The sequence below is a fragment of the Diceros bicornis genome, chromosome 40 (genome assembly GCF_020826845.1).
Source record: "Diceros bicornis minor isolate mBicDic1 chromosome 40, mDicBic1.mat.cur, whole genome shotgun sequence".
In the NCBI taxonomy this organism is placed as follows: domain Eukaryota; kingdom Metazoa; phylum Chordata; class Mammalia; order Perissodactyla; family Rhinocerotidae; genus Diceros; species Diceros bicornis.
Window position 1 is genome coordinate 15,068,394 of NC_080779.1, and position 17,074 is coordinate 15,085,467.

Genomic DNA, 17,074 nt, shown 5'->3' on the forward strand with positions numbered 1-17,074 from the left:
ATTTGGTTGAGCGGTTGCATTCACCAGCTTTCTCTATCTCTAGGTCGCAAATCCACTTGTACCAAGCAGGGACTCATTTGCAAAGCAACTTGTAACTAACGACACGTCACAAGTCTAATCAGCATTTTGGAGGTCATAATTAGAGGCTTCTAAGCGTAGTCCCAGAGCCAGGTTAGAACTGATGCTTCTCCTGTGGATCTGAGGGCTGCAACCTTGACCCTAGATTCACAATCAAATAGGCTGCAGAAAAATCACCCCAGAATCCAGCCAGCCCCAGAAATCCTCACTCAAAGCTTATGCTCAGACACACAAAGCCAAAATCTCTGCCTCAATTCTTAAAATATTGAAACAGAGGGACACTCACACATGGGCACTGAGCCCGACCAAAATAGCTAGTTTATGTCACTATTTTGGCCAAAGGACTGTGAGCTTCCCACTCACCTGGTTAACCCTAGCCATATGGATTTAGGGTTATACCTGGCTTACCTGTGGTGGGAAACTCCTTAGAAATGTTATATTGGGGACGAGGGGGAAGTAAACCAAGTTTGATTAACTGCTTTTCATATTCTGTGTATCTTTAGAAACGTGGAGCAAGATGGAAAAGGGAACTGACATTTATACCAAAAAAATTCTTAAATACTATTGAATACAAAAGATCAGGAAGTTTTATTTGTATAATATTAATATTATACCTTAATATAGTAAAGGTATATAAATACCTTTATATATATATAGCAATATTAAATAAATAATTCATTTAATATAAACATCAAATTAACAATACCAAATAATTAATACTAATTCAATAATTAGTATTAAATAGTATTAATCATATTAAAATTAATGTTGTTAATCATATTAAAATAAATATTAGTATTAATAATAACAATGTACTACAATATTTCTCTCAGGGTACTAAAAGGCTTTTCCAGAAATTGGGACAAATCACTACTATGTCTGTATTTTGGTTTTGCTATTAAGGAAGAAGGACTCGCGTCTGCCTGGGAAGGGAGGGTCCCTGTCCTTCTGGAAACCCCTGGGAAAGGGTCAACACCATGGGAAGAGCTGTGCGACTATTACACTCCATATATTTATGGTTATTTTAGGATCAGCAGATTCAGGGAATGAAAGGGGGCAGTAACTAACATTAACTGTTCTTTATATATAATTTACACAACCCTCACAACCCCCCTATGAGACAGATTTTGTAAATAGGAGTCTGAAGCTCACAACTGCCACTTGACCTGCCAAGCAGATGTGAGAGCCAAGAATGAGACCCAGAACTGTCTCACCTCAAAGCCCTAGTGTATGGCCCCGCACCAGGCTTTCACAGACCAGGCAATTACAGAAGTCAAATATTTGACTGATGCAAGCAAATAAACTTATAATATGAATGATATTATTCTATTACCTTTTGAATAACTAAATCTGATGAATTTTAATAACCGAACTTGAATGAGATCAAATTCAAATTAAATTCCAATAGTCCAATATATATAGACGAACACCTGCTAGGAAGAGGAGAGCAGGGGGCTGCCATCCTCGCAGGGGAGAGACAGGCCTGTGCAGAAGCTGCGAGCGCCCTTCGGGTGGCAGAGTCACTGGGGAGAGGCCTCTCTGAGGAGGGCCGTTGGCGCTGAGGCGAGAAGTCGCACAAGAGCCAACTGGGGCAGGAGGACGGGCAGCAGAGCCGGGGGGCAAGGGAAGGCCTGCCTGGCGCAGACGCAGACAAGAGGGGCAGCGCCACGTGAAAGGGTAACTACAGAGCCAAGTCTCAGACCCACGGGAGGGGTGAGCGCTGGCCTAGTCAGGCTGCCCGTGGGGGAAATGAAGGGCAGACAAAGACTCAGAGAAATCCTGAGGAGCTCACGGCAGCAGCCAAAGAGGCTCAGACAAGACAGCCTCAACTCTTAGGTGAGGGCAGTGGCAGAGGCTCAAGAATAAGATTTGGGGAGGCCTGTTATGGGCGTGGCATGGAAAGGCCAGCCTCTGGACTGGATTGTGCGCGCCGCGTGGCAGGAGTCGGGCCTTATGCTTCTTTTGAACACACACTGGACACACTGCAAAATGACAACAGGCCAGTAAATGTTGGCCCGGGCCTCATTAACTTTCGTGTACTTTATTTCATTTTTCCCACCCACATGGTAGTGAATGGAAACCCAATGGCACAGCTTCCAGAACCAAGCATAGGCTTGCCTGGAGAAACTGGGCAGGTTCAAAGTTTAATTAAGTGCTATGCACCAAGGACTAATTAAGGGCTGAGCGGTGGGGCGGGGAGGCGATTAGGGAGCTAGGACAAGAGTGAGACTGGGTTAGCTGCCCTCGTGAAAAGAGGCCCCCGTCTCAGCACTAACACAGTGACTATTTAAGAACAATTTTCAGTGTAGTCAACTTGATCATCATCTTTATCTTGAATAAAAATTATTTAAATAATAACATACACTTATATTATCTCTGTTCTCTCATTATTGTGGAGTTTTATTAGCCACTTTGCAGAATGTTAGAGGCTGAAATGATCAAATTCACGCTGCTAAAAGGAAAGCTTTAAAGATCTCATGGAAACGTGAGATTTCTATAGATTTTGGAAAGGGAAGATGGTGTCTTTAAAACTCCGTTGGACACATTCAGGTGATGTACTCAATGCAGTGCCTGGCACATAGGAAGCCCCTTATGTCAGCTGCTGCTTCTACTGCTGTTATTCCTTATGGAAAATTTTTAAATAGCTGCTCCAGATGAAAAATCTAAGCTAAAACAAGAGAAGTCAAAACAAACAAATTCCACAACATTTAAAGGGCAGCCAGAACTAATACTCACCTTTCATAGGACTTAATTGCCTGTTCGACTTTTTGCTTGTAGATATTGAGCTTGACTCCCTGGGGGTTAATTAACGTCATCTTATTTGTGTCATTGCACACATGTGCCAGAGGGAATACCTGCACGTCAATACCAAAGGAAAGTGTCATCTGGTAGGTTAACACGTGCCTTCCAAAATGGTCTACATGGCTGTACAGTATGTTTTCCTGACTGTAAAATCAACACATTATAACTGTAGAAAATACAGAAAATTATAAAGAAAAAAATAAGAATCAGAGATATCACTGCTAACCTTTTCCTTCCAATTTTTAAAACTATATATTTTGAAAATCACCACCACCACACACACACACAAAAAAACAAAACTATTTCAGGAAACCCTTGTCAGAATTGAATACTATCTTCATAAGCCTCTGTCAAATTGACGAGAGGGAGCGATAAGAAAAAGGAGCTCATTGTTGCTATTTTGTAAATTACTAGTTGGGTTAAACATTTTTTTCATATATTTATTTTACATTTGATTTTCTCTTGAAAATCTCTAGTTACAGTGACCGCTTTCTTTATCAATTTGTAAGAGATTCTTATACACGTCAAATAGAGGAGGCTTAGTGATCAATGAAAGAGAGGGCTTCTTTTTGAGTTCTTTCTGGCTCCATCTCGTGCTTACTCCTGGGTTTGGGGATGCCTCTGATTCCACGCCATCTTAACAGCACCCGTAATATTACACACTGACCTGTTTGCATATTACCTCTCTCTCTCTAGTAGAATGGAAGCTCCATCAGAGCAGGAAATTTGCTTTATTCACTACTGTATTCCTATCACCTAGAACAGCGCCTGGCACATAGCGTGCCCTCAGCAAATATTTGTGGATACGTCAATAAATGTATGTGCACAAAAAGGTACATTCCATATCTTAATATTTAAACAAAAAAGAAAAATAAAATCTAATAGGAGACTACTAAGATATAATATCGTTTCAATATTGTATATGATTCCAACCACAAGGAGCGTGTCGGCATTTTGGAAATGTGGGGAATTACTTTTAAGAAGTAAATTTTTACTCTCAATCAAGATGATACCGTTCATGCTTTTATGTTCCCCCTTGCCTCCAAAATCATGCCACAATCGCATTGCTGTTGTTTGCAAGAAAAAAAAATGCATAGAAAGAAAGAAAAGAGGAAAGAAAGACGGAAAAAGAAAGATGCATAGTTGACAGATTTCTAGAAACAAAAAGTTGAACAGAACTGTGAACAAGTCGGCAGGGCTGACTCTTGGTTCTCTGTCCAAAGATGGCAGGGGCAGTGGGAGCTCAACTCCTGGAAAGCAAGTGAGACTCTGAGTGCTCTGTAAGGCAAGGGCCCACGTCAGGCTCAGTCCTGCAGCCAGCACTGGTGTGAGGATCTCTCACCCCTGAAAGGAGGTTCTGCACAGCGAGAGAGGACACTGATGTAGCCTCAGAACCAAGAACTAAACCAAGCCACCCTCCATCTACAACATTCCAGCATCACCATGCGACTAGAGCTCTAAACGCCAATGAGGGGGGCGCAAGAGGATGGATTTCGGCAACTGCAAAATGGAAGGAGAAAGAGAAAAAAACGGATTAAAAAAGTCCTGTTAAAATGAGCCAGCTTACTAAAATTCCAAAGTATACACACAAAAAAATGCCAAAAATGATAGCTGAGCAAATCAACAAGCAGAATGTCAGTTCGCTTGAGAAGAAATGAATTTTATGAGCCATCTAACAATAACTTTATATTAATTCTGATTAAAATTAATTATGATTAGGTTGTTCAAAGATATACAGTCATATAAAAGTCCAAAAATATACAGAAGTGCCATAAGAAGAAATGGATAGGAAAAACAATAATATTTTCAATAATAAAATCTATCTTGGAAGAAATAGGCATTAAAACGGAAAACTACATATATTAATTTTATAATTAAAACATCAAGACCAAAACAAAAAAATAGGCGAAGATTCAGAAAACTGAAAAGAAGGAAATGAAGAGGCTGCATAGTCAAACCTCGCTGCTTGCCAGACACATAAATTCAGTATTTGGCTTCTAAGCCATCTTTGCCAAAGAGAAAGAGACAGAACAGTCGATTAAAAGGTGAGTCACCTGGACTTTGAAAACTAGGTGAAGCTTGCAGAAGCGAAAAAAAAAAAATCAAAACCCCAAAACTATCTTTCTAAATAGAGCTACATGTCATATTTTTCAGAGGAAAAAAAAAAGTCAGGCTCAACAAAATGAAAGACTCTTACATTTTCATCACCCTTGGAAAAAATATCCCTTAAGTAGTCTATAAACAGCTCTTCAAGTTTGCCAACTTTTTAGCAGATCAACACCACAAAATATTTAGCAACATTATAACATTTCACCGTGCTCAGGTTAACTCCTGACTTAACGTACTTAAACAAAATCCGTTGTTTAATGTTCTGCCTCCCTCTTTTGTGAATTTAGGTCTCATGCCTTGCATGGCCATCGTGTACTTCTGTGTGGTGGTAGTTCAAATTTGGCTCATGTGCGCCCACTCTCATTCCTTTCTGCTTGCAGGTTTAGGGAAAGACCAAGTCATACTCCACACCTTCAGTCTGTGGTCTTAGCTTTTACAACATGGTGGTCACGTGGAGGTCCCATGAGATATTCTCTTTATGAGGTCAAATTTAGTGTGACTATGAGGTCATAAGGGGCATTCTCATAGGGACTTGGGGGATTGGAATCGTGGCCGCCAGCTTCTGCAAGGAAGGGAGTCGGGAGGAGAGTGCAGTTAATAAAGAAACTGACAGCTCTGTTTGCGAGGGAATAAAACCACCTGATCACACCTCCTTTGAAAATGGTTTACTTATTACCTCTTATAATAGAGATCAAGCAAAACCAACTAATGAGGGGCCCTTCTGGAAGATATATGATAACAAAAAGGAGCCTCAAGGTATTACCTACTTCAGTTCTCTGGAGTTAACCTAGAAGCCTTACCAAATTGATATTAATAATCACACCCTGCGTGAGAAGATTTTAACTTTGAGAGAGGCAGGGAGGAAAAGAGGGAGAGACAGTGATTGAGATTGAGAGAGAAATCACAAAGGCAGAAGAAACAGCTGGAATTCATGGACAGCCAATTTGGGCTGATTCTGTTAGAATTTTTCCCACTGTTAGATCAGAGATACCCTATAAGCAACCACTGTACTTAAGAATGGTTTTATCAATAATAATAATAATGTTTCTCCTTTACTCTCTGCCGAGCACTAGGCACTCTCTATATATTTTCTCATTCAGTCCCTCTGTAGATATATACACTGAATTGCAGTTTTTGTAATACGGCTTTCCTCTCTACTAAACTCTGTAATTCTTTATTCCTTTTAAAAATACTAGTTTCTAGCAGAATACATGTACAAAGTAACCATCAATTGAATACATGAGAGACTAAAACTACTTATAAATTAAAATAACAGCCAAGGCTCAACAGTTTTTAAAAGTTTATCTATATTGTAAGACATAATTAAGTTTGGATTCCACCAAATTTTAATTCTTGGTGACTGAGGGAAAAGTGTAACTCTGATATTCTTAAAGCAGTGTTTGCTAAGAATGTGAATAATGTGAACAAGATTTTAAGAGTATATTTAGCTTACATAAGAAAATTATTCTCAGATTGCTGTCAAGATTGTGGCATAGGTAGTCTCTGAACTCACCTCCTCCCACAGACACAACAGACTTACAACTACTCTTGGAACAACTACCCCTGAGAGAGAACTGAAAACTGGATAAGAGGAACCCCTGCAACACGCAACTGTCCTGACTGAGGTGGAAGAGACAGAAATTCCCTTCTGGAAAGAAAAAAAGCCACCTTCGCAAGCTGTAGCGTTTCACAGCTGCCCGGGAGCAATCCAAAGTTTCGCAGTCTTCCCTGGAGGAGTGGGGTATCTGAGTGGGGGAGCGTTGCTGCTTTAAGCATTTTTTGGACCCAGCACAACTGAGACAAGTGTCATAATATCTGGCTTTGCTGGCTATTAACAACAACACGGAAGACCCCAGAAAAGCTATTGGACATAAGGGAAAAAAAAGCCAGCTCTTGAAGGCCCCACACAAAAATTCCCCCGTTTTGGAAAGCAACCTGAAATCACCAGAAAGAAAGGTGCACAGTCCTTTGGTGAAAAGAGACTCACCAGATAGGCCCTGGATGCATCTCGGTGAGAGGTGAGACCTCTCCAAGAACTGAGACGTTGGCAGCAACCATTGTTGTGACCTGGTGCAGGCGTGCTGACACAGTCGCTGGCAGACACCATTGGAGTTCTCCCTCTGGCCTCTCAGCCAAGGGTCTGCCCCACCCACTAGAGCACCAATTTAATCCAGCTCAGCCAGGGCAAGCGGCTCACCCTAGGGACTGGCCCCACCCAACAACAAGCCCTCAGACAACTTGTGGGCCTGCATAGGCTAGGTGCCTGGATTCTCTGCAGCTGGGCAAATGGGTCCGCCTCTGTGGGCAGGGCGTGCACAAGGAGCAGGTAGAGTGTGTGGGGCATTGGTGGAGTGTGTGGGGCCTCTGCTGTGGGGCGACAGGGTCCACTTCAGGGGGTTGGGGCACATGCACGGGGCGAGACTGTGTTGACTGTGTGTGTGGCCTTGTGGGCGGTGGGGCTTGTGAGCTGCAGCAGACTTGTGCTTCTCAAACAGCCACATCGGGGATCGGCCCCACCTTCCAAAGCCTGAAACAACTGGGAGCTCCCCTGCCAGGGGCCAGCCCCACCCAGCTGCAATCCTGAGAGAGCTGACAAGAGCCTAATAGGCCTGAGGCCTACAGCAATTGTAAGGCCCTGAGCCTAACAACCTGCCACGGTGGGGGCCTACTCACTTAGAAAAACTGCAACAGGAACGTGCTATTACACCTTGCAGCCAACTGTGCTGGGGCTCCCCACACCTGATACAGGGAAGGAAGGGTCCATAGCAGCCACACACAGCTGAATATTACAACCAGCTGGCCAGGGGGACAGCTCAGCCTCCCTAAGTACCTACAGCAAGAGCAACCCTGCCACAATAGGACACATATAACCCACACGGGGGTCACTCCTGGAACATCTGGAACTGGTGACGAAAGGGAAGCACACTGCTGGGCCTCATAAAGCATCTCTTACATAAGGTCAACTCTCCAAGATCCAGGAGACATAGCTAACCTACCTAATACATAGATACAAGCACAGAGAAAGAGGCAAAAAGAGGAGGCAAAGGAATACGTTCCAAGCAAGGGAACAGGACAAAACCCCAGAGAAAGAACTAAATGAAACTGAAATGAGCAACCTACCTGACAAAGAGTTCAAACAAAGAATCAAAAGGATGCTCACTGATCTTGGGAGAAGAATGGATGAACTCAGTGAGAATGTCAACAAAGAAATGGAAAATATATAAAAGAACTAATCAGAAATGAAAAATACAACACTAGAAATGAAAAATTCACTAGAGGGACTCAAAAGCAGAATAGAGGATACAGGAGAATGGATCAGCGGGCTGGACGAGAAACTAGAGGAAATTTCCCAAGCCGAAGAGATAAAAGAAAAAAGAATTAAAAAGAACGAGGACAGTCTAAGGGACCTCTGGGACAACATCAAGCACACTAACATCTGTGTCATAGGTGTCCAGAAGAAGAAGAGAGAGACAAAGGGGCAGAGATTCTATTTGAAGAAATAACAGCTAAAAACTTTCCTAACCTAAGGAAGGAAACAGACATCCAAGTACAGGAAACACAGAGAGCACCAAACAAGATAAACCCAAAGAGGCCCACACCAAGACACATCATAATGAAAATGTCCAGAATTAAAGATAAAGAGAGAATCCTAAAAGCCACAAGAGAAAAGCAAAAAGTTACATACAAAGGAAACCCCATAAGGCTATCAGCTAATTTCTCAGCAGAAACCTTACAGGCTAGAAGAGAGTGGCATGATACATTTAAAGTGCTAAAAGGAAAAAATCTATAGCCAAGAATACTCTACCCAGCAAGGTTATCATTCAGAATGGAAGGAGAGATAAAGAGTTTCCCAGACAAGCAAAAATTAAAGGAGTTTATCACCAAGAAACCAGTCTTCCAAGAAATGCTAAAGGGACTTATTTAAGGGGGAAAGAGAAGACCACAAATAGGAAAAAATTATCTATTCCCATGATAAGAGAGTAATGGATACAAATGCACAAAAAAGAGGTTAGATATGATATCTAAAACATAAAATGTGGGAGGAGGGGAGTAAAAGAGTAGAGCTTTTAGCAAGAGGTCAAACTAAAGAGACAAGCAACTTAATATAGATTGCTATATATGTAGGTTATTATATATGTAAGTTATTATATATTATATTATATAATAATATATATTATTATCCTAGTAATCGCAAACCAGAAACCTATAATAAATACACAAAAAATTAAGAGAGAGGAATCCAAACATAATACTAAAGAAAGCCATCAAATCACAAGGGAAGAGAGCAAGAGAAGAAGAAAGGAACAGAGAACTACTACTAAAACACCCAGAAGAAAAGTAAAACAATGGCAATAAGTGCATACTTATCAATAGCTACTTTAAATGTCAATGGACTAAATGCTCCAATCAAAAGGTATAGGGCGGCTGATTGGATAAAAAAAAAACAAGACCCATATACATACTGCATACAAGAGATACACTTCAGACCTAAAGACACTCACAAACTGAAAGTGAAGAGATGGCAAAAGATACTCCATCCAAATGGCAATGAAAAGAAAGCTGGGGTAGCAATACTTATATCAGACAAAATACACTTTAAAACAAAAACTGTAATAAGAGACAAATAAGGGCACTACATAATGATCAAGGGAACAATCCAACAAGATGATATAACACTTGTCAATATCTATGCACCCAAATATGAGCACCTAAATATAAAGCAATTATTAACAGACATAAAAGGAGAAGTAGACAGTAATACAATAATAGGAGGGGACTTTAACACTCCATTTACACCAATGGATAGATCATCCAAACAGAAGATCAATAAGGAAACACTGGTCTTAAACGACACACTAGAACAGATGCACCTAGTAGATATACACAGAACATTCCATCCAAAAACCGAAGAATACACATTCTCTTCAAATGCACATGGAACATTCTCTAGGATTGATCATTTTAGGCCACAAAACAAGTCTCAATAAATTTAAGAAGATTGAAATAATACTAAGCATCTTTTCTGAACACAATGGCATGAAACTAGAAATCAACTACTGGAAGACGGGCCTGGCCCCGTGGCTTAGCGGTTAAGTGCGCCCGCTCCACTACTGGCGGCCCGGGTTCGGTTCCTGGGCGCGCACCGACGCACTGCTTCTCCGGCTATGTTGAGGTCACGTCCCACATACAGCAACTAGAAGGATGTACAACTATGACATACAACTATCTACTGGGGCTTTGGGGAAAAAAAAGGAGGAAGATTGGCAATAGATGTTAGCTCAGAGCCGGTCTTCCTCAGCAAAAAAAAAGAAAAAGGAGGATTAGCATGGATGTTAGCTCAGGGCTGATCTTCCTCATACACACACAAAAAAAACTACTGGAAAACAATCAGAAATACCACAAATATGTGGGGATTAAACAAAATGCTAGTGAACAACGATTGGGTCAACGAAGAAATCAAAGGAGAAATAAAAAAATATCTGGAGACAAATGAAAATGAAAATATGACATGCCAGATCTTATGGGACACAGCAAAAGCAGTTCTAAGAGGGCAGTTTATAGCAATACAGGCCTACATCAACAAACAAGAAAAATCTCCAACAATCTAACAGTGCACCAAAAGGAACTGGAAAAAGAACAAACAAAGCCCAAAATCGGTAGAAGAAGGGAAATAATAAAAATCAGAGCAGAAATAAATGAAATAGAGACTTAAAAACCATAGAAAAAATCAATGAAACCAAGAGTCAGTTCTTTGAAAAGATAAACAAAATTGACAAAGCTTTAGCTAGACTCACCAAGAAAAAAAGAGAGAAAGCTCAAATAAATAAAATCAGAAATGAAAGAGGAGAAATTACAACAGAAACCTCAGAAATACAAAAGATTATAAGAGAATACTATGAAAAGCTATATGCTAGCAAATTGGATAATCTAGAAGAAATAGACAAATTCTTAGAATCATACAACCTTCCAAAACTGAATCAAGAAGAAACAGAGAATTTGAATAGACCAATCACCAGTAAGGAGATCAAAACAGTAATCAAAAACCTCCCCAAACATAAAAGTCCAGGACCAGACAGCTTCTCTTATGAATTCTACCAAACATTCAAAGAAGACTTAATACCTATCCTTCTCAAACTCTTCCAAAAAATTGAAGATGAGGGAGAGTTCCCTAACTCATTCTACGAAGCTGACATTACCCTGATACCAAAACCAGACAAGGACAATACAAAAAAAAGAAAATTACAGGCCAATATCACTGATGAACATTGATGTAAAAATCCTCAACAAAACACTAGCAAATCAAACACAATAATACATTAAAAAGATTATACACCATGATCAAGTGGGATTTATTCCAGGTATGCAGAGATGGTTCAACATCCTCAAATAAATCAACATGATACACTACATTAACAAAATGAAGAATAAAAATCACATGATCATCTCAATAGATGCAGAGAAAGCATTTGACAAGATACAGCATCCATTTATGATAAAAACCCTAAATAAAATGGGTATAGAGGGAAAGTACCTCAACATAATAAGGGTCATATATGACAAACCCACAGCTAATATCTTTCTCAATGGACAAAAACTGAAAGCTATCCCCCTAAGAACAGGAACCAGACAAGGATGCCCACTCTCACCACTCTTATTTAACATAGTATTAGACATCCTAGCCAGAGCAATCAGACAAGAAAAAAGAAATAAAATGGATCCAAATTGGAAAGGAAGAAGTGAAACTGTCACCATTTGCAGATGACATGATTTTATACATAGAACACCCTAAAGAATCAACCAAAAACCTTTAAGAAATAATAAATGAATATGGTAAAGTTGCAGGATATAAAATCAACATACAAAAGTCAGTTGCATTTCTATACACTAACAACGAAGTAGCAGAAAGAGAAATTAAAAATACCATCCCATTTACAATCACAATAAAAAAATAAAACACCTAGGAATAAACTTAACCAAAGAGGTGAAAGACCTGTACACTGAGAAGTATTAAAACATTGTTGAAACAAATTGAAGAAAGACACAAAGAAATGGAAAGATATTCCATGCTCTTGGATTGGAAGAATTAATGTAGTTAAAATGTCCACACTTCCTAAAGCAATTTACAGATTCAATGCAATCTCTGTCAAAGTTACAATGACATTTTTCACAGAAATAGAACAAAGAATTCTAAAATTTATATGGAACAACAAAAGACCCCGAGAAAAAAGAACAAAGCTGGAGGTATCATACTCTCTGGTTTCAAAATATACTACAAATCTGTAGTGACCAAAACAGCATGGTACCAGCAAAAAAACAGACACACAGATCAATGGAACAGAACTGAGAGCCCAGAAATAAACCCACACATCTATGGACAGCTAATTTTTGACAAGGGAGCCAAGAAAATACAATGGACAAAGGAAAGTCTCTTTGATAAATGGTGTTGGGAAAACTGGACACCCACATGCAAAAGAGTGAAAGTAGACCATTATCTTACACCATTCACAAAAATTAACTCAAAATGGATTAAAGACTTGAATGTAAGACCTGAAACCATGAAACTTCTAGAAGAAAACATAGGCAGTATGCTCTTTGACATCGGTCTTAGCAATCCAAAATATATAAAGAACTCATACATCTCAACAACAAAAAACCAACAACCCAATTAAAAAATGGGGAAAAGACCTGAACAGACATTTCTCCAAAGAAGATATACAGATGGCCAACAGGCACGTGAAAAGATGTTCAACATCATTAACTATCAGGGAAATGCAAATCAAAACTACAATGAGATATCACCTCACTCCCATCAGAATGGCTATAATTAACAAGACAGGAAACAAGTGTTGGAGAGGATGTGGAGAGAAGGGAACTCTCATACACTGCTGGTGGGAGTGCAAACTGGTGTAGCCGCTATGGAAAACAGTATGGAGATTCCTCAAAAAATTAAGAATAGAACTACCATATGATCCAGCTATTCCACTGCTGGTTATTTATCCAAAGAACATGAAAACACAAATGCATAAAGATACACGCACCCCTGTGTTCATTGCAGCGTTATTCACAATAGCCAAGACTTGGAGGCAACCTAAGTGCCCATCAAGGGATGAATGGATAGAGAAGCTGTGGTATATATACACAATGGAATACTACTCAGCCATAAGAAACAATGAAATCCAGCCATTTGTGACAACATGGACGGATCTTGAGGGTATTATACTAAGTGAAATAAGTCAGAGGGAGAAAGTCAAATACTGTATAATCTCACTCATAAATAGATGATAAAAACAACAACAATCACATAGGGACAGAGATTGGATTGGTGGTTACCAGAGGGGAATCGGGGAGGGAGGAGGGCGAAAGAGATGATTAGGCTTATGTGTGTGGTCATGGATTGCAATTATTCTTTGGGTGGTGACCATGATGTAACCTATACAGAAATTGAAATACAATGATATACACCTGAAATTTATATAATGTTATAAACCAACGTTACCACAATAAAAAAAAAAAGAAAACTATTCTCAAATAATAAAAAGAGCAGAAAATTAAAATGAAATATTGTTTTCATACAGGAATTGGCAAAGTTTTTTTTTAATGTTATTGCTCTAAGTGATAGCAAAGATATAGAATAATGGGCACTCTTAAAATTCCAAGTAAACTGCCCAATAACAGGGGGAATAGTTAAATTGTGGTAATTCATATTATTGACTATTAGTACAACCATTCAAGTTCATCCAGAAATGGTCATTACAAGGAAATACGTTCATAACATATGCTAAAGGAAGAAAGCAGGATGCAGAACTGTATGCATAGCTATTAGCTGTGAAAATAGCACAGGTAAAATTCTACCTGACAACATTCTACCTGTGTTTATAAGCAATCCCACAACATTTTGAAAACGGAAAATAGTGTGAAACTGGTGTTTACGTATTGATTGTTCAACTCCGACTAAATTCACCAACTTCACTGTTTTTCAACTAAATCACTTCTCCAATAAATATCCTAGAGCTTGCTGCCAGATTGGCCAAAAAGAGGTCTGATCGGCTGTGAGTAACGAAAATGCAGAAGCCGTGCAATGCCCACGTGGATGACTCTGAATATAGACGCGATGACTTTACAGATACTGCAGTTGTACAAATTCCTGAGTGCTGAGGCTTAACATCTGCTTTCAAACTGAAACATCTCCAGGCTCCACAGAACAAAGTGAAGGCAGTGCCACAAAATTAACTGGCAAAGACGTGTGTCAATAAGATCATTCATAAATGTATGAAAGTCTGTTACTACGGTGTAGATTACATCTCACATTTTTCAACCTAAACTTTTAAGAAATAAAAGAGATTATTTTCTTCAATTTAAATTTCAATTAAAACGCTAATGAGCATTTTAATTGGTATAGTAGATGAATATTTGCTGGCATGGAACAATGTTCACAATAGATTGTTGAATACAAATGAGGGTACAAAACAGTATGTTCAGTTTGACTTTATTTTGGCAAAATAAAAACAAAGAACAAAGGATACGTATGTAGGGAAAAGGATCTGGCTAGATAACTACCAAATGATTCGTCTATGGGGAATGATAACTCTATTATTCCTTTCTCTTTCATTTATCTATATCTTCTAGTTTTTCTACAATGAATATATATAGCTTTTGTAATAACCGTCCTTTTTAATTTTTTAAATAAAATAAGCTTTTCTAACAGTTTAGTTTTCAATGCTACTATATTCAAAAGCAACAAAATGCCGTGTCTTTAGCAGCATCCCTAACCACTTCGCACCTAACATTCCTGTCAGCTAAAGGATGAGATGAATAGCCACCTCACTAGGTTGCTCTAAGTTTTAGATGAGATACTTTGATGAGATCAAATGCTTCTCTCAGAACCTAGTATGAGGTCTCATCACATACGAGGTTAGGGACCTTGCCATGGCCCATCAGGAGTAAATGACAGAGCCGGGCTGTAAGCCCAGACTATCTGACTGCAAAGCCATGTGCTGAACCCAGATTAGGGCAAAGCAGGAAGCCTTGATGGGATGCTGCTAAAGACATGATGATGGTGATGATGATGATGATGATGATGATGAAGACTTTCCAAAAGTGCAGACTAACGTTTCCAAATTATATCCTTTTTTTCAAAGCAATTGGCAATAAAGAGCTTTGAATTCCATATTCATCAAATAACTAAAACTATTTTATTCTGTATATGATTTGGTGATGAATTAATCTTTTTGAAAGAGCTAAGGTAAAATTATCTGGTCCACTGGAAACTGAAAGTGCCAGTTATCATTTTGTAATGAAGAGTTGCTAGGACAACCTGTCTGCTCAATACTTCATTTCCAAGGTGACAGATTTGATGCTGGACCAGGACACACTAAAAATCAAAACAACATTGTGTTCCAGAAGAAGAAAGAGCCCATATATGAATGAAACAAAGAGCTGGGAACAAAGACAAACACAGCTTTTCGGTTCTACTTAGACAGATGTGGCCGTGCACAGAACATAGCAGTAAAAGTCAATTACATTTCTCAATGAAGTGAGTTAAGATTCATGTTTCCTTTTCAGCTACATTCCATTTTTTGTCTACTTTTTCATAAAATGTTAGGTCCGAATCTCAAAAGCCTGTATATCTCACTAAGGGGGATATATGTTTAGATTATTGTTTTCCTATTCTTTCCATTTATAGCTGAGGGTTTCTTGCAGTCAGAGGAAATATTAAGGAATAAAATATGTAAGTGTGCTTTGAGGGTGAAATTGGAATTTATTGCAGTATATTTCCATCATCACCATGATTCTTGCTCTTTCTATCAATAACGGAGGAGGGTAAGCATGCTGGGCAGCGTGCTGCCTACCCTCAGGTTTGTGATGAGAATTTACAATGCCACAAAAGGCACCAAGACAAGTGCCCATGGAATGCACTTGAAAGATGTTCATCTTCTTCCCTGGGCTTTGCTTTCTAGAGTCAGAAGACTAGAATGTTCTCCTGAAGAACAGGACTCTCACTACTCTTTTTCCTATTTTTCCCTCCTTGATAATCACTCTTGACATTCTTCTCTCTCTCAGCCAAGTATGATTAGTCCTGTCCACTTGACCTTATGAACAGCCTTAGATCCATCCCCAGAGTTGCCACCTGGGTCACAGCCACCTAAGCCTTGCCTCCTGACCGCCCCCTGTCTTCCCAGACTCAAACTTCTCCAACTATTCTGCACATTGCAGCCAAAACCCAAATTTGATCTTCTCTCTCACCTGCTAAAACCCCTTCAGTGCCCCTCAGGATGACATTCAAAATCCTTAACTCAACCAAGGCCCTTCCTTCACCAACTTTAATGCCTTTCTCCAGTCACACTAAACTTTCTTTGGAATGACGAACTTTCACTGACCCTTAGACTTCCCCACATGCTCTCCCACTGCCTGGGACACTCCTCCCCACCTCGTCAGCTTCATAACTCCTTCTCTTTCTTCCATCTAGACTTGGACTGAACAGATCTCCCAGGTCCAAACTCTTAAGGCCAGGTCCAAAGGCTTCTCTGACAACTGAAACTGGGCTAGGGGCCTCTCCTGTATCCTCACTCTGCACTTCCCACTCATCACATTTAACTAGAACTTCTTATTTTAATTGCTATTTCCTCCACGAGGTTGTAAGTTGTGTTCGGGTAGGAACATTGACTGTCTTGTTTGGCTGTAAGGATACAGGGCCCCAGGTCAGGGCCTGCATACAGTAGGCATGTAATACTTATTGAATATTTTTATAATAAAAGCCAGCATTTACTGAGTGCCTGCTAAGTACATTATATGCGTTACTTCTTTTAATCCTATAACAGTCTAAGAGCAGCTATATCATTATCCCCAGAGTACAGATATATTTCATACATCCTGGAAAGCAAATTTCTGAATGCTGGAGTGAGTTATTATATTTACACCTTCAGAATATGAGCCGGTGAGAAGAGGACAGGTTGAATAAGAATAAGATTTTATGTTTGCATACTGTTTTCAAAGCATTTCTACACTCGCAGAACTAATGCTTACCAACAAGTATTATATAGAGTTCCTCTTAGGAAAAAGGCTGTCTCAGGGATATAAACTAGTG

General features: G+C 39.5%; 1 protein-coding gene across 1 annotated transcript in view; it reads right to left on the reverse strand.

Moving 5' to 3' along the window:
• The window catches only part of VWA3B (von Willebrand factor A domain containing 3B), a 184,528-nt gene that overhangs the window by 51,629 nt on the left and 115,825 nt on the right, over positions 1–17,074 (reverse strand). Inside the window, exon 19 of the mRNA XM_058534636.1 lies at positions 2,815–2,933. Within this exon, the coding sequence (XP_058390619.1) occupies positions 2,815–2,933 (119 nt within the window). The remainder of the gene's footprint in view (positions 1–2,814; positions 2,934–17,074) is intronic.